The sequence below is a fragment of the Rhinolophus sinicus genome, chromosome 10 (assembly GCF_057876585.1).
Source record: "Rhinolophus sinicus isolate RSI-liver-muscle chromosome 10, RSI-T2T, whole genome shotgun sequence".
Classification (NCBI taxonomy): domain Eukaryota; kingdom Metazoa; phylum Chordata; class Mammalia; order Chiroptera; family Rhinolophidae; genus Rhinolophus; species Rhinolophus sinicus.
This window is the reverse complement of record NC_142510.1, coordinates 5490205-5513236: the sequence shown is the minus strand read 5'-3', so window position 1 is coordinate 5513236 and position 23032 is coordinate 5490205. Positions and strand designations below refer to the sequence as shown.

The following is a 23032-nucleotide window of genomic DNA, read 5'->3' as shown; positions in this document are numbered from 1 at the left end:
AACTTAAAAGTTTTGGTATATGATACTCTCATGGTTCTCTAGGTCTAAATAATTTATGATCATCATTGTTATTTCCTTTTCCCCTCGTGAGCTATTTAGATGTTTATTATTGATAATAACTTGTAAAGACTCTTGCTGCCAATTGCTAAATCATTTACTTAAAGAGCTGGGCGATTTTATACTTCCACAAGCCATGTGGATACCAAAATTGCCCCGGATGACATTTTAAAAACAACAACAAACATACAACCCATGTCCTATAGAGCCCCCGCCTCCCCTCCATACAAAATACAACACCTGTTCTGTGTAGGGAGCCAGTATAATAAAGAGACTAAGTCTGGATTCAAGTGCTTACCAGGCTACTTGATAAGTGTGGGACTTTGGACAAATAACACCTTAGTTTCGTCCTCTGTAATATAAGGCCAACAAAACAGTATCTGTTTCACAGAGTTATTGGAAAGTGTTTAGCACCCAGCTGTGATTCAATAAATGTTACTATTTTTTTTCAATGAAGCTTCTTATTTTACTTTGTACTTTTAATGCTACCATGCTTTGTTAGTAAGATAAACCCCTGGGTTTCAAGACACTAAAGATCCACGTTCCAAACAGCTTTGCTATACTTGGGACCAAAATATTTTCATGTTTCTCTCAAATTCATGCAGACACATACGGTACGGACACAGGCACCTGCAGACAAGAATATCTCATTTCATTATTCAAATTACACACACAGACGTAAAGGACAGAGATTCTCACAAGTACACACACTTAACCAAGCACAGAACCCACAGATCCAGGTCCGCACTCACGCTTCTGCACACTCCCCGCAAAGATGGATCCATCGCCCACAGAGACGCGCTCACAAATTCTACTCAAAACCTAGCAGCCTGTAGGCATATCACAAGTGCCAGCCCCATGCAAAACATCGCCACCGACTCTAGTATGGGTAGGGGGCTTGTTCTTCCTCTGGATTGGTTCTATTTTAGTTGTTTTTGTTGTTAGAGTTATCTACCCTCTTTTCTCTACCCAGCCCCCAAGCATCCACTGCGCATGCGCTCTGCATCCCGCCCCCCTCTTGGGTACCAGTTGGTGCTCCCGAGCCCTGGCGGCGGAAGAGATGGAGCAGCGTCACGAGCGCCCGGCCCCTTAAAACGCTGCTGACTGGAGCCGCCTCCCTCCCTGCAGCCCGCAGTGGGGATGGAGTAAAGGGAGACCCATAGACCTGCCCGCGGGGATCAGCGATGGAGTTAAAGCAATCTTTGTCTACCCACCTTGAAGCTGAGAAGCCTCTGAGGCGCTATGGGGCGGTGGAGGAGACGGCGTGGAAAGCGGAGGGACTGGGGAGAAGTGAGTACTTCCGAGGAGGGAGGATACGGTTGGGGATCCGTGCGCTGGAGGGGGTGGTCGCGGGAGTGCAGGGATTGTAGGGAGCGGATCAAGGGAAGCGCCCCCGCTCAGGGCTTTCAGCTCGGGGATGCGCAGCGCCGCGACGCGCTTTCCCGCGAACAAAAGGGGGATCCTCTGGGCTGGGCTGCACCCGGAGGCTCGGGAAATCGCAAGGCAGCGAGCTGGGAGCCTGGGTGGACTTGGGAGTTGGCTCCGTAAGCTCGCAGCTGGTGCTGGAAAGTAGGGTTTTTCCTGCAGCCGAGAGAGGAGGGTCGGTTCTGCTCAGGATGCGATAGGACGCTGGGCGGTTGGATCGTTCTTTAAAGCGCCGCGTCCCTGAAGAGGGGGGAGTGTCCGCTGTGCCTTTCCCCTCCACCGCGAGGTGCACACCTGAAATGCCCAGCATTTCTTCCCCGCCTTCTGGTTTTCGGGTAGGAGGGAAAGGGTTTGGGGAATGTTAACCCTGTGCACACCCTCTCCTTTCTCCCTGGACTCAATGCGAGTCTGCTTTGGGGACAATCCTAGAAGGCAGCTCTGAAGTCGACCGACTGTGTTTGCTCTTCTCTCTATGGTATTTGGGGGTCAACAACGTTTCCAAGTAAACCAAGGGTTTTTGTTTTTAACGAATAGGATACAGTAATTGAAACTCCTGAGTATAGAGGCAGCTGCGGGGGGGTGGGGGGGTGGGGGGGTGGGGAGGGGGGGAGGAGCGCCAGGGTCACCAGCCCTCCCTGCAAACCCAGGGCACTTTCCAGTGCCCCTGCCCTGGCATTGCTTGCTCTAGATGGTGCCTTCTGCTGGGCAGGGAAAAGACCTCTCGCCCTTCTCAAGGACCCTCAGCTTCCTGCCTTGGTGCCGGGTAACCATGCTCAGCACCAATCTTAGAGCTGGACCTAAGTGTTGTGAATGTGCTTTTTTCATGTCTTTCCCGGGTAGCACATTGTGTGTGTGTGTGTGTGTGTGTGTGTGTGCGTGTGCGCGCACACACGCACACTTTCTTCATACCTGTAATGACAAATTCAGAAAATCTTCCTAGAATGGCTCAGCTGCGTTCTGGTTCTCATGGGTTCAAGTTGAAATCACAACTGCCTGAGTTCTGTGCCTGGAACCCACAGCGCTCCCAACCTCTCTCCTTTTCTTTTCTTTCTTCTTTTTAAATCTGGGTCTTTCCCTCTGTTTCATCTTTTCAAAACCCTTCGGCTTTGGTACTTTGGCATGACATCAGGGCTGAGGGTCTCTGCTTCCTACGAGCTCACAGTGATGCCCACAATGGATGCCTTGTATTGATAGTGTCATGAGCCAGGTCCTGTGTAAGAACTTCAGATGCACCATTTTATTCAATCCCCACAACAACCTGCCGAAGTGAATATCACGACTCCCCTACATAGATGGGAAAACTAGGGTTTGCTAGGTAATGTGACTAAAGTGGCAGGGCCAGGATTCAAACCCTGGTCTGTTGGACTCCAGAGCCCTTTTCTGCTTTTAACATGAAGGTTTATTGCTTTCGTGTTTTCAGGAAGCTTTCTAAATCTGTCGAGAGACTCCCACAACACATTCAGTGATTTCATAAGCCTGTGGCAGCTCTGTTGGTCTCGGAGGCTCACAGGCTTGAAGGAATGCTAGGTCCATGCAGAGTAGGAGCTGTGTTCAGAGAAGCCCTGGGTTTGAGTCCTGGCTCTGTCCCCTCCTGGCTCTGTGATGACTTCAGGCTCTGAAACGGAGGTAAGAATAGTTACCTACCTTGTAGCTTAATTGTGAATATTCAGTAAGATGATGTGTGGAGAGCTTAAGGTAAGTGCTTAATACACATTGGCAGCTTTGATTATTTTATGACTGCATCTGTAAAAGGAATCTGCTTTTATCCTTTGCAAGGAATTGCATAAAGCAGCACCCTAGATTAAAACTGCAGTGTTGTTCAGTTCCTTAATAATTTCCCTTATAGCTTTTTATTTTCTCACCATTTTATTAGGAAAATTTTGAAACGTACAGAAAAAATTGCAGTGAACACCCAATTTATAGGCTTTGAGCTCCTGACATTTTTGTTCTTCTGAGTCTTAGGCTGCAAACTGTTAGAAGTCAGGTAGAAAGGCTTTTTTATCCTCTGTTCTAAGCCATCAAAGACTCTGACTCCTGCTTCCTATTCAAATGCAGGACTACAGTTTCTGATCTGCTTTGGCGTGGATCCCCAAATCTGCTCTTTTTTCCTTTTTACCTATTCAGACTTGAAATCTTCTTACAGCACTGATCTAGAGTCCCACTTTTGAGTTTCACCTCTGGGGTTGTTACATTTAGCATGGTTTGCTGTCTGCAGCTTGGCATTTTTTGATTAAAAGTAGCCTAATTGGAACTCCCTCTCAGCTCCTCATGGAATCTGTGGATCCATCCCATAACATCTGGGGCCTCCATTTATGTATTAATGAAGTGTGGAAATTAGTACTGGTGATTCTGTGGCATAACAGTTGTCAAGTCAACGTTGCAATGTGTGAAATGCTGGAGAAAGAGAGGCCCATTAAACAGAAGACATGCCCTGTTTAACTTCTATGCATATTTAAATATTGTATGTTGAATACTGAGTGTTTGTTACTGAAAAAAAAAAAGGGGGAAAAGATTGTGGAACTGGTCGTTTTTAGTTAAGGTTGTATTAACTGCTATCTTTAGTTTTAACTATAGTTGTTAGGTAGAAGATATATATAGTAGAGTAGCAAAGAATGGGGGTTTTGAAATCAGGTGAAGTGGGTTCAAACGAGCTCTAACACTTTGTTGCTTTGTAACCCTGGGAAAATTACTGAACCTCTCTGTGCATCAGTTACTTCATCTGTAAAATGGGAGTATTTTGGTTTGAAACCTTGGGAGCTTCCTGGGTTGAATCTGAAACTGGCCTCCATACACCAAGGACAAGGGAAGACTGGAGAAAAAGGCGGACCAGTCCAGAATGGTAGGTGGCAAGTTTAATAAGCAAGGGAACTTGCCAACAAGGCTCGTCTTGGGCACCACGAGATGAGTAGATCTCTGTGCCCACCTGTCGCGTTCAGCGCAACACAGGCAGTGAGAGAACAAGAAGGGGTGGCGAAGGTTAAGAAAGAAACAGAAATCAAGAAAGTTTTGAAACAGGGGCCAAGGGTCTCACAGCCTCAAAGGACTGAGAGCCCCTAATCGGGCCACCTTGTGGCTTTTATTGATGCACATACAAGAAAGTAGCATTGTTTTTTCTATGGTCTATGAGTCTCATACACCGTACCAGAAAACTGGTTCAAACCAATCATCCTTGCCTGCCGAAAGTCCCATGATGTATTATATTTGTTTGTACCTCCCCAGGGGACGAAACTTTTATGCTGAAACTTGCTGAGATGGAGAACTGATGTTATCACATCTAGAATCACTTCCCAAGCAGGTTGTGGGAAAGAATACAGCCACAGAGGCAGAAGTTCTCCTTAGACGGGGGAATGGCTGGCTAGCCAATGATGGGTAAGATTCCTCAAGAGAGGAACGACCTAAGACAGGCACAGTCGTGTGGGGAGCACCAGGAGAACTCACGAGGTCGATAGTGAACTCTCCTGGTGGCCCCCCACGCGGCTGTGCCTGTCTTAGGTCGTTCCTCTCTTGGGGAATCTTACCCGTCATTGACTAGCCAGCCATTCTTTGGGGCCAAACAAGGAGACATAAGGTGTAAGCACAAAGGTGAAGCAAAGTCTCTGAAAGGATTAGTCTCACAGACTCTTCTTTCTTTTTAGGGGTAGACACGAGGGGACAGCCAGGCAGGCAGCTGCGTGACAACACCCACCTGCCAAAATCTTACCATGTTTCCCCCAAAATAAGACCTAACCGGAAAAGAAGTCCTAGCATGATTTTTAAGGATGACATCCCCTGAACATAAGCCCTAATGTGTCTTTTGGAGCAAAAAATTAATATAAGACCCGGTCTTATTTTGGGGGACACACAGTAAAAGTGTATACAGAGGCCTTAATGGGGTTCAGGCATGTGTACCATCCAGATGGTCTCAACAACTTCCTGTCTCAAGGCTGCGTCCTTGGAACAGCTCCTGCGATGGGAACGGGGGGCAGAGCACATTTCAAGCACAGAGGAAGAGATGAAGAGCCTCCAATTGCCCCTGTCTAGCTCAAGGGTCAACCAGTGGTCACGTCCTCTCAATGACTTCCTCCAACAGAATAGTAATAATAAGGACCACTTCTGGCCATTGGGAGGATTAGATGAGATAATGTACCTAAAGCATTTAGCACAGTGCCTGGAATACTGGACGTGCTCAATCAGTGTTGAATGGTTGTCATAATAGACATAAGTGGATGGTGCCCAGTAGTGCAGGAGATTATTCCAAGCTTGCTAGTCAGTTTTTCCTTGCATCCATGTTTGTGTGTGTGTGCGTGTGTGTGTGTGTGTGTGTGTGTGTGTGTAAATTCTAGATAATGATTCTGTACATACTGTCTTCTTCCTCATGGGAATTTGTGGGGAATGACTTGTGAACCCTTGAAAGCCACCTGGTATTTTCTCATTTGAGAAAGATTCTAAGAAGTTGTTCCCACCTGCCTTTGACAGCATTTTTCTGCTATCAGTGATTTTTTTTTTTTTCCCTTTACTCAGTTGGAAAATCTATAGTGACATTTCAGTGTGGTCAGATGTATAAAAATACTGCTTTCAACCAACTGTAATTAACTCAGGAAGACACAAAGACACGTTGCCTTTCGACAAAGCACAGAGCCCTTTAAAAGCACAGTTGTTGGTGGTTGTGGCCACTTCTTGATAAGTTTGAATGTTCCTTAAAGGATGGTTAAGATTTTGGATGGGGGAAGAAGGGGGGGAGATGCCATGAGAGGTCACAGCATTAGCAAAAGCATAGATATAGAGATAAATGTGCTGTGAGTAGGAGATTGGAATAAAGTGGAAAGCTCAAACAACAATCTTACTGTGAGCCCAGGAGAGATGACTGTTATTTAAAAGTCCAGGGATGTGGACTGATTTTCATGCGGATCAATGTTTCAGGTTTAATAAACAGCATAGAGACTGAAAGAATATGAATTGCTGGCAATCTGTATAATAGGTTCTTGGGAAAGATTTCGTGTTACTTTCATCTGTTTGCTTAAATATGCTAATTTTTTTTTTTTTTTTTGGTATTACATGTATTTCTTTTTTTTCTTATTACAGAAGTAGTGCATGCACTTAAAAAATTCAAATTCATCTGACATATAAAAATAAAAGGTGAAAAATAACCATAATCTGCTCTTCCACCCCCATTTATTCATCCAATAAATTGGTATTGAGTGCAGTGTTTTAGGGGCTGTGGATACCGTGTGGAGCAAGACAGACAAGGTTCCTGTCCCTATGGAGCTTCTATTTAGGGAAAGGGGAGATGAGCTAGGAGTGAAGGTATCGGATAAGACATAGGCAAACAAATAATGTAGTTCAGGTAATAAACGTTACATGGAAATGAATAGAGGAGAGAGATTTTCCATCCGGTGGTCAGGAAATGCTTCTCTAAGGAGGTGACATTTTGCCACGTAAATGTCAGAGATCCAGGTAGCAAATACAAAGGCTCTTAGTGTGTTAGAGGAAGAGACAGAAGGCCAGGGAGGCTGGAACACAGACAGTTAGGGAAGAGAGTGGCGGTGAATCAGAGAGAAGCCAGACTGGGTGAGGCCTTATGGGTGATAGTGAAAAAAAAACACAACAGTGTGTATTTTATTAACATTTCAGGAGAAGCTGCTAATGATTGTTAAGCCCGAGGCTAACATGAGCTCGTTTTTTTTGTTTTTAAAAGGTCACATGGAAGCTGAATGGAGAGAGAATAAGGCCCGAGAGGCCAGAATTGATCATTGTAATAAACCCTTTGCCAGTCCCTGGTTTCTTCCTGATCTGTCCCATTTTGGGTTAGTGAAAGGAGTTTCCTTAGTGTGAAAGGTGTGGCAAGAAGTCAAGGCCGCGGGGGTTGCCTTCTGGGAAACTAAGCACTGGGATGTGATTTAGGAGACGTGACAGTCTCTGCACTGGGCCTGGACAGGCAACTGGCTAACTTACTGCAGGAACTATAATAGCAGGAATGTGGAGGTTATGAATATGATGGTATCTAATATATTCTTTAAACAAACCCAGTTATTTACATTTCTTGTTCATAACTTTTAAGTTTCATTTTTGCAAGCATTTCTTCCTTATGTGTTAACTGAAGGAAAAATCCATTGTGTCTATTCTTGGTCTCTGATTAATTATTAAGTACTTATTAATAATAATAGTAGTTAATGAGTCTTAGCTATGAACTTGAGCTTATTAAATTCTCATAACAAGTCTAGGTATGTGGAATTCTTATTCTCCTTTTTACAGATGGGAAAACTGAGGCCTAAGGAGGTTAAGAAACTTGCTGAAGGTCACAAAGCTAGTAGGTGGCAGAGCTGGAGCCTGACTCTAGCCCCCTCTGACTCTAAAGGTCTGTGGCTCCTGGCACAGTGCTAGATGCTGCAGAGGCAGAGATGGAATAAGACCCAGCCCCCACTCTTAAGGAGCTTACAGATTTGGGGAGCGTGGGGACACGGATGTGAAGAACACCATAATTTATAATACCTGTACAATGAAACAAACACTAAAGGTCCAGGTGGGAAACGAGAAGAAGGGATTGGCTGTTCCTGAGGGACTCCCACGTGACAGCAAGGAGGAGTGTCTGCTCTGGTCCTGAAGGCTAGGCAGGGTTTTACTACATGAAGGCAGGAGAGAAGGGCATTTCAGGTGAGCTGCCAGTTTAAATACATCAGCATTGGCGTTGCCCACTCTCTCTTTCAGTAGGGTTTAGACAGGTGCAGGGATTCTGGGTTTGGGAGGACTAATAATAATAATGACGCTTTACATTCTATAGCACTTTGCAATTTACACTTCTGTGTGTTCTCGTTTACTCTTGCCAAGAAATGGCAAAGAGCAGGAGTTGTCGTGCCCCCTTAGAAGTGGAGAAACAGGGTAAGGACTCACCGCAGGGTACGGGTAGAGCTGGAAAGGACTGGGCAAGGACACAACAGTCCAGGCTGCCCTAGGCCAGGGCTTCCCGGGGCATTGTGATTTGAAGAACACATGAACAACTGCGTTACAAGATGGTAACAAAAATGTCTAGATTGCCTAAAATCCAAACTGGAAAATGGCCACAATGCATGACACTCATTATTGTGTTCATTTTAAATTCCCAAACAGGTAAGTCAGTCGTTCGTCTCCTTGTCTATCACTCATTCACTCACGCATTCAGTACATACCGGGTTTCCCCGAAAATAAGAGCTAGCTGGACAATCAGCTCTAATGCGTCTTTTGGAGCTAAAGTTAATATAAGACCAGGTCTTATATTATAGTAAAATAAGACTCGGTATTATATTATATTATATTACACAAAGTCTTATAGTAAAAGACCAGGTCTTATATTAATTTTTGCTCCCAAAGACGCATTAGAGCTGATGGTCCGGCTGGGTCTTACTTTCAGGGAAACGTGGTAGTAACTGACATTATATGCCAGGTATCCTGCTAAGCCCTTAAGAGTACAGGGTCACTTGGAGTAAGATGTGTCTAGTGCCTGCCTTCAGGTGATTTCAGATCTGTTGGTAAAGTTAGAACTACTGTATGATCCAACAATCCATTTCTGGGTGGACATCCAAAGGAAATGAAAACAGGGTTATCGAAGTGATATCTGCACCGCCATGTTCATTGCAGCATTATTCCCAATAGCCAAGACATGGAAACAACCTAAGTGTCCATAAATGGATGAATGGATAAAGATGTGGACACACACACAGACGCGTGCGCACACACACACACACACACACGCACACACACACAGGAATATTATTAAACCACGAGAAAGAAGGAAATCCTGTCATTTGCAACAACATGGATGGACCTTGAGGACATTATGAGAAGTGAAATAAGTCGAGAAATACAGGTACTGCGTGGTATCACTAATATGTGGAATCTAAAGAAAAAGTTAAAAGTCAACCTATAGGAACAGAGTAGAGAAGTAGTTGCCGGAATCTAGGGGATGAGCGAAATAGGAGGAGTTGGTACAAAAGGGTACAAACTATCAGTTTTAAGATGAATAAGGTCTGAGCAGCTAATATATGACATGGTGACGACAGTTGATAACACTGTATTGTATAATTGAAATTTGCTAAGAGAGCAGATCTTAAATGTGATTCTCACACAAACAGAGGTAAATATGTGAGCTGATGGATGTGTTAATTAACTTGATGGGGGAAACTTTTCATAATACATATATCAAATCACCACTGTGTACACTTTAAATATCTTAAAATTGTATTTGTCCATTATACCTCAGTAAAGCTGAAAAAGAAAAAAGGGTCTCCTGGGAGCAGTCCCTGTGTCCAATAAAGAAAACTAAAGAACCAAGAGAGGCTGCTGGCCCCCCCAGTTCCTTCAGAGACAGAATTCAGGTCAGTTTGCTGACCCTAATGCCCTCTTAGCTAAATATTGTCCAGAGATTAATTCGGTTGTTTTGCTACAGACGAGTTTTTGCAGGCCCTTGAGAAGAGGAGTTCTAATAGGGTCAAACCAAGTGTTGCGTGCTGACCTGAGGGCAATGATTTAATTCTCTTTCTGCCAGTGCCATGACCACAGAAACCCTGTGTGTCATATTCACTGCTGAATGCTGGGGCCCGGCATCTACCGCACCGCACTGCCCGGCACTTAGAAGCCTCTCATCCAATCAGTAGTTGCCGAATGGGGTGGCTGTTAATCCACAAAGACTTAGGTGGAAATGATTTAATCAGGTGTTTCATAAACCTTCGATATCATCAAACTGAAAAATAAAGTTAGCTGGAGTCTTGGTCTCAATCACCTGCCCGTCTCCTGGTTTAGATGGCTTGTTCCTGATGCTATAATTTGATTCGCATTCTTGCTTTGCTGCTTCGAGGAAAAGACTTGAGATTTTCAGATCCGCTACAAAGCAACGGGAATAGGTACCATTATTGCAAACTGGCAGTGCATGGAGAATGCTGTGATGGGTGCAGGCTGGGCGAGGTGTTTCACCTGTACCACAGCTCCTTGATTCTTAGATGTCAGGAAAGTCGGGGCCCACCACTCACAGTCAAGCACTCCTTTCCAGAACAACAGAAACAAAAACCGGCATGGCCACAGTAAATGTACTGGTCCATTAAAAGGCCTTTTCATTTCGTGCAGAGAACAGAGTCGTCTTTGACAGTGCTGATGGAACTGTTGAGTGCCTTTTGGGAAAGCAATTAGGTAGCATCTATTCAAATTTAAAATTCTCGTATGCTTTGACCCTGCAGACCAACTCCTGGGGCTCTATCCAATAGAAATAAAAACACCAGTATACAAAGACATATGTGCAAAAGGAAAAAAAAAAAAAAGACACAGTGTGAGGGCCCATCAGTAGAAGAACAGTTGAATAAATTATTGTTGATTTACTATGAAATGTTATGGAACCATTAAAAAGAGATAAATTAGAACAATAACAGTTGTTTTAGAAGTATTACTGAGGGGAAAAAATGAGTTCCAAGAAAATGTATGTAACAGGATCTCATTTTTGTAAAACAAAATTCTCTGTTTTTCTGTCTCTAGCACATATATTGATGCATCCGTGTGTATGTGTGTGTATGTTTGTGATTTTTTTAGTATGGAGGAAAACATGGAAGAATGCATTGCAACTTGTTGCCATGGGCTACCTGGGGGAAGGGGAGGGGCACAGGGCTGATGTGAGCGGCACAGAGAGGAGGGGACAATGGAGAGCCAAACAAAAAAGGAAATTAAAAGATTTAACTAGAAACAATAATCCATTTATCCATTTATGTTAAATTATGTATTTGTGGAATGGGGTAAGGGGCGTGCAAACTTTAGAAATGGTAAAATGTGGGAGGAAAAATGCAGGTCTCAGAATTGAGATACAGTTTTATCTGATTTAATCTAACCATAACCCTATAAGACAATGCATTGTTTATCTGTGTGTATATCTGTGTATATGTGTGTGTGTGTTGTGTGTGTTTATGTAATTCCAGAAGCAGGGAGATGAAAATCTTGCCACATTAATCAATAGAGAAGGGATATGAATCTAGGACTGTCTGGTTAAAAAGTTCATACCTTTCCCTCTACAGTGATTTGCAAGCTTCCATCTATATTCAGTTCCATTGGCATTCCATATTTTTAAAAGGCGAAAGTATCTGATATAGTTTGTGAGGCTCTGTTTCAAATATCTAGGTCATCACAGTGCTGACCTTTCTCATCTAGACCTTGTCTCATTGCAGTTCCCACTTGCCAGCTTTTTCCTGGGGGTTTTCAGGGTTGGAGAATGAAACAACTTATTCGCCATAATCCAGGTCTCAGAGATAAATTTGGGAAATAGGCAATAATGAGTAGAGGAAGGGACAAGCCGATGTTTCCTTCACTCATGTTTTTCTTCTGTGTTTATACCCCTGTGTCTTAGTTCAGGGAGTTGTAACAGAAGACCATAAACCGGGTGGCTTATAAACCACAGGAACGTATATCTCACCGTTGCAGAGGCTGGAAGTCCAAGATCAAGGTGCTGGCAGATTCAGTGCCTGGTTCATGGACTGTCTTGTAGCTGTGCTCTCCATGTGAGGGAGCTCTCTGGGGTCTGTTAGAAAGGCACTCACCCCATTCCTGAGGGCCCCACCCACATGACCTAATTACTTCCCAAAGGCCCCACCTCCTAATACCATCACCTTGGGGGTTAGATTTAAATGTATGAATTTAGGGGGGAACATAAGCACTTAGTCTTTATCACCCTCCTTAGTCCAGGATAGAATTCAGACAGCTGAAAGCCGGAGCTTTGCCCAGTCCCTACTCCAGGGCTGAAATGCTTTTTTAGCAAGTGGCTCTTACAAGGTGGCTGTCATTTTGACAAGGAACAAAATTGCTTAAATTATTTCCCTTTTGGTTCCCTTTGGTTCTTCCACACCCAGCAGCCCAGGTGAGACCATGTCACCCACACCGTGTTTGCAGGGTTTGTGAGCACTGGATCCAACCATCTTCATCCTGTTCAAATAGACAAAGGGAAGGTGTCCTCAGAGCACATCTGTTGAGGTAAAAGTCACGTACCATAAAATTAACCCTCAATCATCTTAAAATGTGCAATTCAGTGGCATTTAGTTTCTTTACAGTGTGCAACCATCACCTCTACCTAATTCCAAGACAGTCTTCACCCCAAAGGAAAGCCCGGTACCCATTAAACAGCCCCTCCCCATACACCCTTCCCCCAGTCCCTGGCAACTACTACTTTTTGTCTCTGTGATGGATTTACCTCTTCTGGATGTTCCATATAAATGGAATCATATACTTTGTGATCTTTTGTGTCTGGCTGCTTTCACTGAGCCTAATGTTTTTGAGGTTCATCCACATTTTTGCATCCGTCAGGATTTCATTACTTTTGATGGCTGAATAGTGTTCCACTGATGAATATACCGCCTTTTGTGTGTTCATTCATCAGTTGATGAGCATTTGGGTTGTTTCTACCTTTTGGCTGTTGTCGGTAATGCTGCTGTAAACACTGGTGAACACACATTTTTTTGAGTGCCTGTCTTTTAATTATTTTGGGTCTGTACGTAGGAGTGGAATTCTGGGCCATGAGGTAATTTTATGTTTGACTTTTTGAGGAAGATACAGAGATTTTTTGACTTCCACATTCTCTGGCAATTCACCCTTTCTCTAATCCTTTTCTTTGTTCTGTCTTCCCTTGAAGTTTATACTTTCAAGTAGATAGAGAAAGAGAGTTTGGGAAGGTGGTTTCTTGTAGTAATTAAATACATGGATTCTTAATTAGGAGTCAGGCTGCTAGGGTTCAAAGCTCACCTCTACCACTAACTGGTTGATCTTAGGGCAGCTGTGTAACCCCCTGGGGCCTTCATTTGTTCCTCTGTAGGGATGATAATAATAATTCGCACCTTACAGGGATGTGTTGAGGACTACGTGTGATAAGGTGTGTGTCATGCTTGGCCTAGCACCTAGCGTATCGTCCACACATAAGAATATTTTAGCAATCGTGATACTATAAATAGCTGTATTCGTCTGCTCAGGCAGCCATAACATAACACCATAGGCTGTGTGGCTTCAACACCAGAAATTTATTTCTCACAGTTCTGGAGGCTGGAAGTTCAAGATCACGATACTTGTGAGGGAGGTTTTATTCTGAGGCCTCTTCTCTCGGCTTGTGGGAGGCTGCCTTCTCATTGTGTGCTCACATGGCTTCTTGTGCTAGCACAGGATGGGGGGGAGAGGGGGAGTATGGTAAGGGAGAATTTTTGTTGGCCCAAAGAACAGTGACTCTAAATTTTCTCTGAAACGTTATCTGTGTCCAGGGACTGACCATTTCTTCTTATTACCACTCCAAACAGTACACAGACAATCATGCAAGGGACCAAGAAAGCAGAGTACACCAGGTGACAGATGACATCTCAATCTTTGCAAACTGAAGTAGGTGGCAGGGGAAGGGGAAGAATGCCCAGTTCTTTTAGTGTTCTTAGATGAATTTTTTAGTAGAGACGTGTCCTACTAAATATCAGAAATCAGGGATTCTGATGAGTCAGGTATCTCTTCTACCTCTTAAGGACTGTGTGTGTATACGTCTGTCTATGTTGATGTTTAATTGTTTCTATTGCAGCTGTAGAGCATAGGATAAAAATTATTACTGCTGGATATAGTCTAGCCTTGTGCAATTCCCATGTCTAGTTGCACGTTAGAATCCCCTGAATAGTTTTTAACACAATTAGCCCATTTAATACAATTATTCCATCTCCCTTCTGAATGGATTAGGAACCCCTCACTCAGAGGGAAGTTGATTTTCCCAAGTCCTCAAGCTAGGCAGTTGCAGAAGTAGAACTTAAACTCGTTTATCCTGTATATTCAAAAGCCGCTAAGTTAATAAGTGTTCCCTTCCTAATAGCGGACTGTCTTGAGCAGACCACGATGGCCAACACCTGAAAGCTCTCAGGAAAATAAATTATTAAATCCTCAATTGTAAACCTGTCATTACTCTTGGGAAAACAATTCACCCCAGGGGTACTGTTGCCCTAAATCAGTCATCCATTTCTGAATACAAAACATACTATTGCTATTATTATTAGCAACTATGACTCAAAAATTTGTCATGGATGGAGAGATGCACAACCTGTATTTGGTAGACCAGCTGCTCCATTAATTTAGCTCCTTTATTGAAGAAAGGAAACACATAATACACTGTATTTAGAAAAGAGAATTATCCATTAGTTAATGCATTTTTTCAAAGAAACAGCCTAGTACTATATGAGACCACGTCATTGAAATAGGAGGAGAGGGCAGGAGACAAAAGGCTTACTTGAGGGAATATGGGAAAAGAATTAATGTATCTTCCTATGTTGCTATTAAAAGATACTTTTCATTAAAAAGGTAAAATCATGGCTCACAAGATATAACAATAAATGGCGTGTTAAAGATTTTATTCTCAATCAATGAGGGAACCAGGTAAATGTGATAACCAATTGAAAAGAATCTGAAGAATAGGCTGATTTAGAGATCAGGATTATTGAAATGAAGGGGCAAATGAAAACAAAACTGAGTTTTCCTGAAGGAGAACGAAATCAATTGGATCTCCACTAGACAGAAGAGGGTTTGCATATCTATAGGGATTATTTTTGCATTGTTACCAGTTGCCTGTTACTTACAGTTGTAAAACGCGGCAAAGACAATGAGAGACCAGAATCAGATAACCTGGGGGGAGGGAGGACACCTCTAGATTATGCATAGTTTTCCATTGCAGCCTTCCCCACCCCCTCACGTTAAGTACGCACTCTTTCCTGAAGAATTTTCAGACACAGGAAAGCCACCAAGTTCTCAAGAATTACGCCAGGAAAATTATCCTTTAAGCAGAAAATGGCTTCAAACGAAACCTGGTCCATTGAAAGTCTGGGCTTGAAAACATGGAGCTCAGAGGAGACTGAAAAATAATAGAAAACTCAGCCCATTAATTATCCAGATGTTCATATCTTGATGCCAAATGTCAGCTAGTTTATCGATTTTTAAAACCTCTCCAGATGTTCAGCTTGATTAAAGCTGAGAGTGGGTAAATCCAGCACTTGCTGGTTACCCATTTAGTTGCTCTGCAAACTAAAATTATCATAATATATATACAAGTATGTATATTACATACATATTTATATATTACTTTTATAATATTTATGTTACAACTTACGTGTGTATATATATGTATATATAATTTTTTTTTAAGTTCAAGGTCATTAGCATATCCTGTTAACTAACATCCCTTTCTAGTTAACAGATCTGCCTTTCAAAGAAGAGGCTGTTAACACTGGAACTGGTACACACTAGGAATTCAACATGTATTTGCCAGTTGCATAGAGAGCTTTGACTCCTAAGCAACTGAAGAACTGTTGCTTCACTTCCTGGGGAGGTAGGGATACTGGGCAGGCAGCTAACAAGCTTCTAAAAATGGTCTGAAAGAGAAATTACTTGGGCCTCTGTGGGATTGGAATCAGGTATCTCAATTTCCAGTATTTACTCAGCTGCCATTTCTATTATCTAAAAATAAGGCAAAGCAGCTTGAAATTGCCTAGTGAGTCTAAACCCCTCTGAGTACGTCCTAGCCACTGCTCGGTGTACAAAGACCTGGTGACTCCACAAAGGAGCACATCAGAGGCAGGGTTTAAAGACAGAAATCCATGTGGTCATTCGCCTTTTTGCTGCATTTATAAAATCAGCCCTGTGGATGCTCATTGTCCAATAAAGTGATCTCTCGTAAGACCGTGGGCGTTTTCTCGATGGCAACGTTTTCGAAACCATGTTCTGAGGAATAGCAGCTGTTAATAGGTTTTCTAAGAAAAAGGGAGGACGGTATCAGTAACTTTGGAAATTGCTGGGTAAAATTTAGTGCCGTCGATTTGACTGTCTTTAATAGGCTGATACATATTGTGAATCTCCATGGGTGCGAGAAGCCCACCTCCTGCCTCCACTGTACCCTCTCTGCTGTTGACCAGTGTATTTTCTCTCCCCATCTCTCAGCCCATCTCTTCCTTTCACGAAAAGTTCCCCTTGCCTCTGAGGCCAATTACCAACTCCTCTACTGTATTTTGTTGGTTGGTTGTTTTTGCTGTTTAATTGGAGTAGAATGCATTCTGCCTGCTCTTCCTCGCCCTCCATAACCCACTCCTTCCCTCCCTCCCCACCGAACCTTATTTTCCTCCTCACTCTAAAACGTACCCCTGATGCAGTCAGGTTGGCTTCCTTCACATTCTCCTCTCTAAAATGGGCAATATGTACGTACCTTACACAGTTATTGAGAGCATTCAATGAGATAATGCCTGTAGGGCTTTGAACTCAGTACCCAGTGCATGATAAGGGCCTGATAAATGTTAGCTGCTGTTATTATTGTTGTTGTTATTGTTATTCCCTTCTTCTGCCATTCCACCCTTCTTTTTGCTTTCTGCTTAAACTTGATCCTACCTTTCCTCTGTGGCAGGTCCATTCATCTTCCTGCTTCCCCGACTCCCTTTATTTGATATTTGCAATTGATCCCTCCCTTATGTAAAGGAAAGTGCAAATAGAGCTCCAAGTCCCCAATCAGATTACTGCGTCCAAGACCCCCCTCCTACTTAGAAACTCAGTCATTGCCAGAGGTTCCAGCCTCACTCCTGAAGCCCCCACTCCTTCCATTGCACCCCTTCTTTTGCAGAATTCCTTCCATTTCTAACCTGTTACACGGTCTCCATCCTGTGCAGTATAATGCTTGGTTGCCTGTGATTTGGTTCAGTCACATGGGGGACTATCTCACCCCCTCCAATTGATTGTCAGCTCCTTTAGAGCAGGGACCCAGCCTTAACTTCATTTTTAATCTCCCTCGAGCGCTTAGGCCCGAGGTCAGCAAATTTTTCTGTGCAGCGCAAGAGAGTAAATACTTTATGCTTTTCGGGCCACATGGTCTCTGTTGAAACTACTGTACTGCGCTAGCCTCAAAGCTGCCATAGGTGAACACCTGAATGAATGGCTGTGTCTGTGTCTGTATTTATGGATGCAGAAATTTGAATTTCATATAATTTTCCTGTGTCATGAAATACTACTTTTCTTTTGATTCTTTTTCCAACCATTTGAAAATGTAGAGGCGGTTCTTAGCTGATGGGCCATATGAAAACTGCAGTCTTGTCTGTCCCTGGCCTGGACAAATGACAGGCACATAAAGGTAGTCAGAGCACAACTGACTTTTGGATTGCCATAGGAGAAGGGTCTGACTGTGTTTGGCTTTGCTCTTATGCTTGCTTCTTCCTAACCACCAGCTGCTGGCTCTTTGCTCACCGAGCTTGTCCTGTAGCTAGGAGAATGCACTGCCCAAGAGAAAAGTCTGTAGTTTGTAGGTATTCATTAGGATTACTTACAAGCAACAGAAGTTGACTCTGGGTAACTCAGAGGCTTTCCAAGTGTAAGGCAACCCACTGATGAGACTTCAGATCAGTTTCAGGGGTTGGTTGCAACTGGAATTTAAAAAATGAAAAGGAAGAAAACAGAAAATATAAAGATGCACGCAAGGTATTAAGAGTAAATATAATTTTGTGGAACTTTTATTTCACTTCTGCCTGTGTGTGACTGGATACCGAGTCACTCTGCGTGTGTGTTTTATTATGGATCACATTTAAATAAGTTTGCAAAGCATAGGAGCTTAAGGAGAAAAAAAAAAAAGAATTTGCTGGAAGTATGTAGAAATCCTTCCAGAATCAAGGAAAAAGCGAAATAGGCAGGCCTTAAAAAAAAAAAAAAAAAGAGGGACTGTGACAACTCTCAAGTTCCAGGTGGTGTAAAATTCAGGGCTCTGTCACCAGGCTGAATCACCGGGCTGAATCAGCATCCCTGGGTCACTATGCTCAAAATTCAGATACCCCGAAGAAGGCAGAGAGAAAAATCTGTGCATTAACCAGAGTCAATGTCTGTGGCTTGCAAATAATCCTCCCTCTTCTGTGTACCCCCCCCCCAAATGAGAACCTATAGAAGGCAAGATGAACCCACAAGCTTCTCCCGCGTCCTGGTGCCTCCTCCCAATATTGAGCTTTGCAACTGCTCCTGGGCAGGAGACCCTCCCAGTCACAGCACAAGTTCCGTGAGCAAAAAATGGCTGAATGGTGGTTGAAGGGAGCCAAGAGAAGGTCAGAGCCAGGATGTGGCACGTGGGTGTTGGTCCATCTAGATCAGTACCCAGCCCTCTGCTAGGTGTACTCTCCCATGGAGATACCATGGGGGTGCCATGATCAGAGAAAGGACAGTGGGTGCGTGCAGGGTGAATCCCTCTACAGATGACCGTGAAGGAGTGAAATTGTTTTCCCTCTCCAAAATTAAGCAGTGTTTTTGTTATGATAACAAGATGGTTAATGCTCCCAATTTTTAATACTGACGATTGTAAAAGAGAGCAAATGTCATTTAAAAGAATCCTTCCAACCTCAGATAACCAACCATACCTGAGAGAACTCCTCTCAGATATTCCTTGGTCCTTCTTCCTGTCCTTTCCCTTTGCTCTCTCCCCTCTCCTCCTCATCCTTCTCCTCTTAATCATACTCCTCAAAGAGAGACAAATCACATTTTGGCATCTGGTCCCTCTTCTCACACGTCTCTACTGTCTTAGGGTACACCTCCCTCCCTATGGACTGAAGAGAGAGTTCTTTTAGAGTTTGAATGGAGGAGCTGTGTGTAGCTCAGGGCTGGTGAGAAGTAGCAGCTTAAGGGAAAATAATGCTTGACAAATTAGATGTAACTCCTATAATTTGGAGCTGCAGTAATGAGAATAGGATGTAACAGGAAGTCTAATCGGATTCAGCAAACACACGTTTTGGTTCATTTTGTGCAAATGGCTCTGCAAGGCACTGAGGAAGGGAAGGAAACTGAGATGAATAAGGCAGATTTGTTTCCTTCAAGGAATTCTCTGTCTGGTGGGGAAGAGAATTACAGAGATGAGGGCACACGCCAGCCAATGGGGAAATGCATGAACCAAGCGCAGTGAAGACACAGAGGAAAAAGCAATTAATATGCAGCTATCAATTAGTTTGTTCTGATACATTTCCATTTCACAAATCAGAAGGCATCCTGTCTTCCATTCCAGCCTCACCCGGTCCTCTCGCACTTGCTTTACCCTGATTCCCTAGGGTGGGAAAGCTGTTCTCTTGGGTGCTTTTTCTGGATTCTCTCCTTGCTCACCTGATGAACTCTTTACCACACTTTTAGGTCTCAGGTGCCAGTGCCTCAAAAACACTTTCCCTGATCTCTCCCCCGGAGGCTCAATAAAGCCCTTCTCTCTTAGCATACTGTTTCTTTTCTGTCCCATCACCGGTATCTGTTTTCCCTCAATTCCGTTGGAGTATGGATCACTCCTGTTTTATTTGCCCAGCACTTGACAGTGCTGAGTTAATATCTGTTGAATTGAATCAAAGAGTAAGTGAATGTGTTCAATGAGAGAATATACTTGTTAAAAAAAATTCAACTGAGTACATTTTAAAGATCTTACGGGCTTTATTTAACAATTCATGAATCAGGTCGCATCTACTCTAGCAGATAGAAAGGAGCTCCGAAGAGCTGTACAAGCAAGGCAAGAGCTTTTATAGGCAGAAGGGAACAGGAACAAAGACGTTATCCTAGGCAAAAAAGTGGGTTGGTTACTGCCAGGTTACTTTCCGTATAGGGGATGGCAGGAATTCATCAGGCAGATTATCTAAGTAACGCTGATAAGGTGATTCCTGATGGGCTGGTTTAAGGTTCTGTTTCTGGGAGAGCTGATTCTGTGATTAAGTTAAGTCTGGTCTTGGTGATGTGAAGCTTAGCATAAGTGACTCCATCTTGGGCCTGTTGTCTTTTTTAAAACACACTCTAATGAGAAAAGGGAACTGAGGGTGGTTATTCCGATTAGGATAAGGTAGGCTCTGTCTGCTTAACAAAGGGAGATGCTAACAGCCATGTGGAATGTTGGATTGGATCCTGGGAGAGAAAAAAGATATTAGTGGAAAAACTGGTGTATTCAAATCAAGCCTGTGGTTTAGTGAACAGTATTGTACCAATGTTAAATTCTTAATTTTGACAAACATTCCATCATTCTCTAAGATGTTAACACTGGGGGAAATTAGGTAGAAAGTACATGGGAACTCTGTGCTATTTTTTTTTTTTAACATTTCTGTAAACCTAAAATTATTCCAAAATAAAAACTTCATTTTAAAAAGGGAGGGAGATGGGAAGAGGGCCAACTGGAGGACCTGGGTCAATACAGAAGCTCTTTGATTGAAAGTGTGATTGTTAAAGTCTTTCCCGACCTTTGTTTAGAGTGCCTTCCAGAACGCTGTTATAACTCATGGCTTTCCTTCTTTCTTTTTCTTCCTCTTCTTCTTCTCCTCCTCCTCCTCCTCCTCCTTTTCCCTCCCTCCCTCCCTCTCTCTGTCTCTCAGCTCTATGATATTCAATCCAGAAAGGCTTTTCTGTGCATAGTAGATCCATTCACGTTTTGTAGGTGTGGGGTAACACTTAGTCAAGAAGCCAGAGGTACCAAAGGGAGCTTTCTGTTCCCTTCCAGGCAGCCAAATGTGAGGTGTCACTCACTTTCAAGACTGGAAATGAACGTACAGAAAAGTTAATCACATCTAAAAACAAGAGGAAAAATACTAAAGATTTTTTTTATTCCCACATACCAAGTTCTATTACCTGATTAAACTCAAGCATATTATGTGTTTTCAAGAGAAATATCAGATCCTCCTATTTTTAATCATAATTTTAAAAAATATATGAAATGCTCTAACTCCGAAAGCCTGACTTGGTGTTAATTGAATAATGGCTAACCCTGTTTCTCCAACACTCTTCGAGCATCTTAATTCAGTCTAGGACATTTGCTAAGATTCTACTGAATATATGGTACTGTTCCAACAACAGTGGAGATTATCTAAAATACATGAAATCTTGCATCTAGGATCAAAAAGTTTGCAGTTTCTTAGAAGACAATCTTTTGTGATTTTAACAGTGCTTTTAAAATCTCAAAAAAAAGAGCTTTCAAAATTATTTTCCATTTCTTCATGTTGAAATAGTAAAGGCATGTTTAAGCACATTTTTGCAAAGTGAAGCTATTACAAAATCAGACCACAGCATCAAAACTTAATGACTCATCCTGCTAACACCTAAATGATTTTTTCCTGCTATTTTTTTAACTTTCAATCATTATAAGCCTAGCCATGGCTTATGATTAAATATTAACTGTTTTAGTGCAGAACGCAAAAGCCTGAAGTTGCTAACAAGCCCTTCTCAAACCACCCTTTGGGAAGGACCAAGAAGAACTGTCAAGTTGTCAGCCCTACCTGCCTCCATTGGGTTGGTTTCTCTCCCTGACTCATGTTAAAATCACCTGTGCCAGGACACCAACTCAGTCCAATCAGAGATTTTAATCTCTGAGGATGGGCATTCAGCTTCTGACCATAAATGATTTTGTGTTAAGCTACAAGATCAAGATTGCTGCTCTATTGTACTGTGAACTTGCTAAAGGATTGAGCAGGGGAAATGGAAATTAACATTCAGGAAATTCCATTTGAAAAGCCTCCTTTGGATACAGAAACAGTTCAGTTGGTGGAACTGGGTTATAATGAGTATTTTGTGAGAAATCATTCACATGGGCTCTGTAGCATTAACAATTTCTTGTGATAATGAATAGGGAAAGAGTAGAAAAACATCATCTGAAAAAATACGCAACAAAGGCCATTACTAGGGTGTTCAACCATCCTGGTTTGCCTGGGACTATCCCAAGTTTAGCATTGAAAAGTTCCACGTCCCAGGAAACCATGCGTTGGTCACCCTTTCATTACTTATTTTATGGAGATTACAAGGGTTGAGAAGGCATTCGCTACCCAGTGATGAACAATACAACTGGTCGCCCCCTCCTTATCTACCAGGTGCTGTGACGCTGAGAGTGACTATTCCAAGAACATGGCCCCGGAAGAGAAAAGTGTTTGTATAGAATAATAAGCTGGTGTATTGGATGCATGATAACCAAATCAACAAAGTAGTGCTAATGCTAACTAGGTATTAAGACAGGAAACAGCTTTCTTTTAAGGAATGTACCTCCAGAAGAGTATTCACAATCAAGGCATGAAACCTGTGTTACAAAGCCAGGAAGCCTCTGGCCCAACTTTGTCACCCGTGTTCTCTGAAAGGGCTATAGTTAACGTCTGACTATTCTTTGTAGCAATTTCTGGCTAATCAAGTTGACATTTTCCTGTCTTTTCAGATGGCTGAATTTAAGAGACTGAAGTAATTTACTGAAATTTATTGCATAGATAACTGTCAGTAAGCTTTTTAAAAAGTCATCTTAAAGTCATACTCATTATAAAAACTCAAACAATGCAGAAGTGTAAAAAGTAAAAGCCATTTCCCACTCTCAAACTGCCATTAGATTGGGTGTATATCTTTCTAGTCTTTTATTGGACATATATTAGTATGCATTTTTTAATAAAAGGGATTATATTATGTGTACTAAACATAGTCTATTTTTCCACTCAAATAATGTATCATGGCCATCTTTCTATGTCAATAATACAAAACCACCTCATTCTTTTTGATGATTGCATAATTCTTCAGTGTCTGGGTATACCCAACCAATTCCCTATTGATGGACATTTAGGCCAGTTAATGT

The 23032-nt window shown here is 42.6% G+C and overlaps 2 protein-coding genes across 3 annotated transcripts in view; both read left to right on the top strand.

Annotated features, from left to right (window-relative positions):
- MPV17L (MPV17 mitochondrial inner membrane protein like) overlaps positions 1–1347 on the top strand; it is a 36339-nt gene extending 34992 nt beyond the window's left edge. Inside the window, exon 4 of the mRNA XM_088801232.1 lies at positions 1031–1347. Coding sequence (XP_088657358.1) covers positions 1031–1150 — 120 coding nt within the window. The 3' untranslated portion in view covers positions 1151–1347. The remainder of the gene's footprint in view (positions 1–1030) is intronic.
- Positions 1208–23032, top strand: part of BMERB1 (bMERB domain containing 1) — a 95810-nt gene continuing 73985 nt past the window's right edge. For both annotated transcript variants that reach the window (XM_088801231.1, XM_019710393.3), the window contains exon 1: positions 1208–1347. In XM_088801231.1, the coding sequence (XP_088657357.1) occupies positions 1242–1347 (106 nt within the window). In that variant the 5' untranslated portion in view covers positions 1208–1241. The remainder of the gene's footprint in view (positions 1348–23032) is intronic.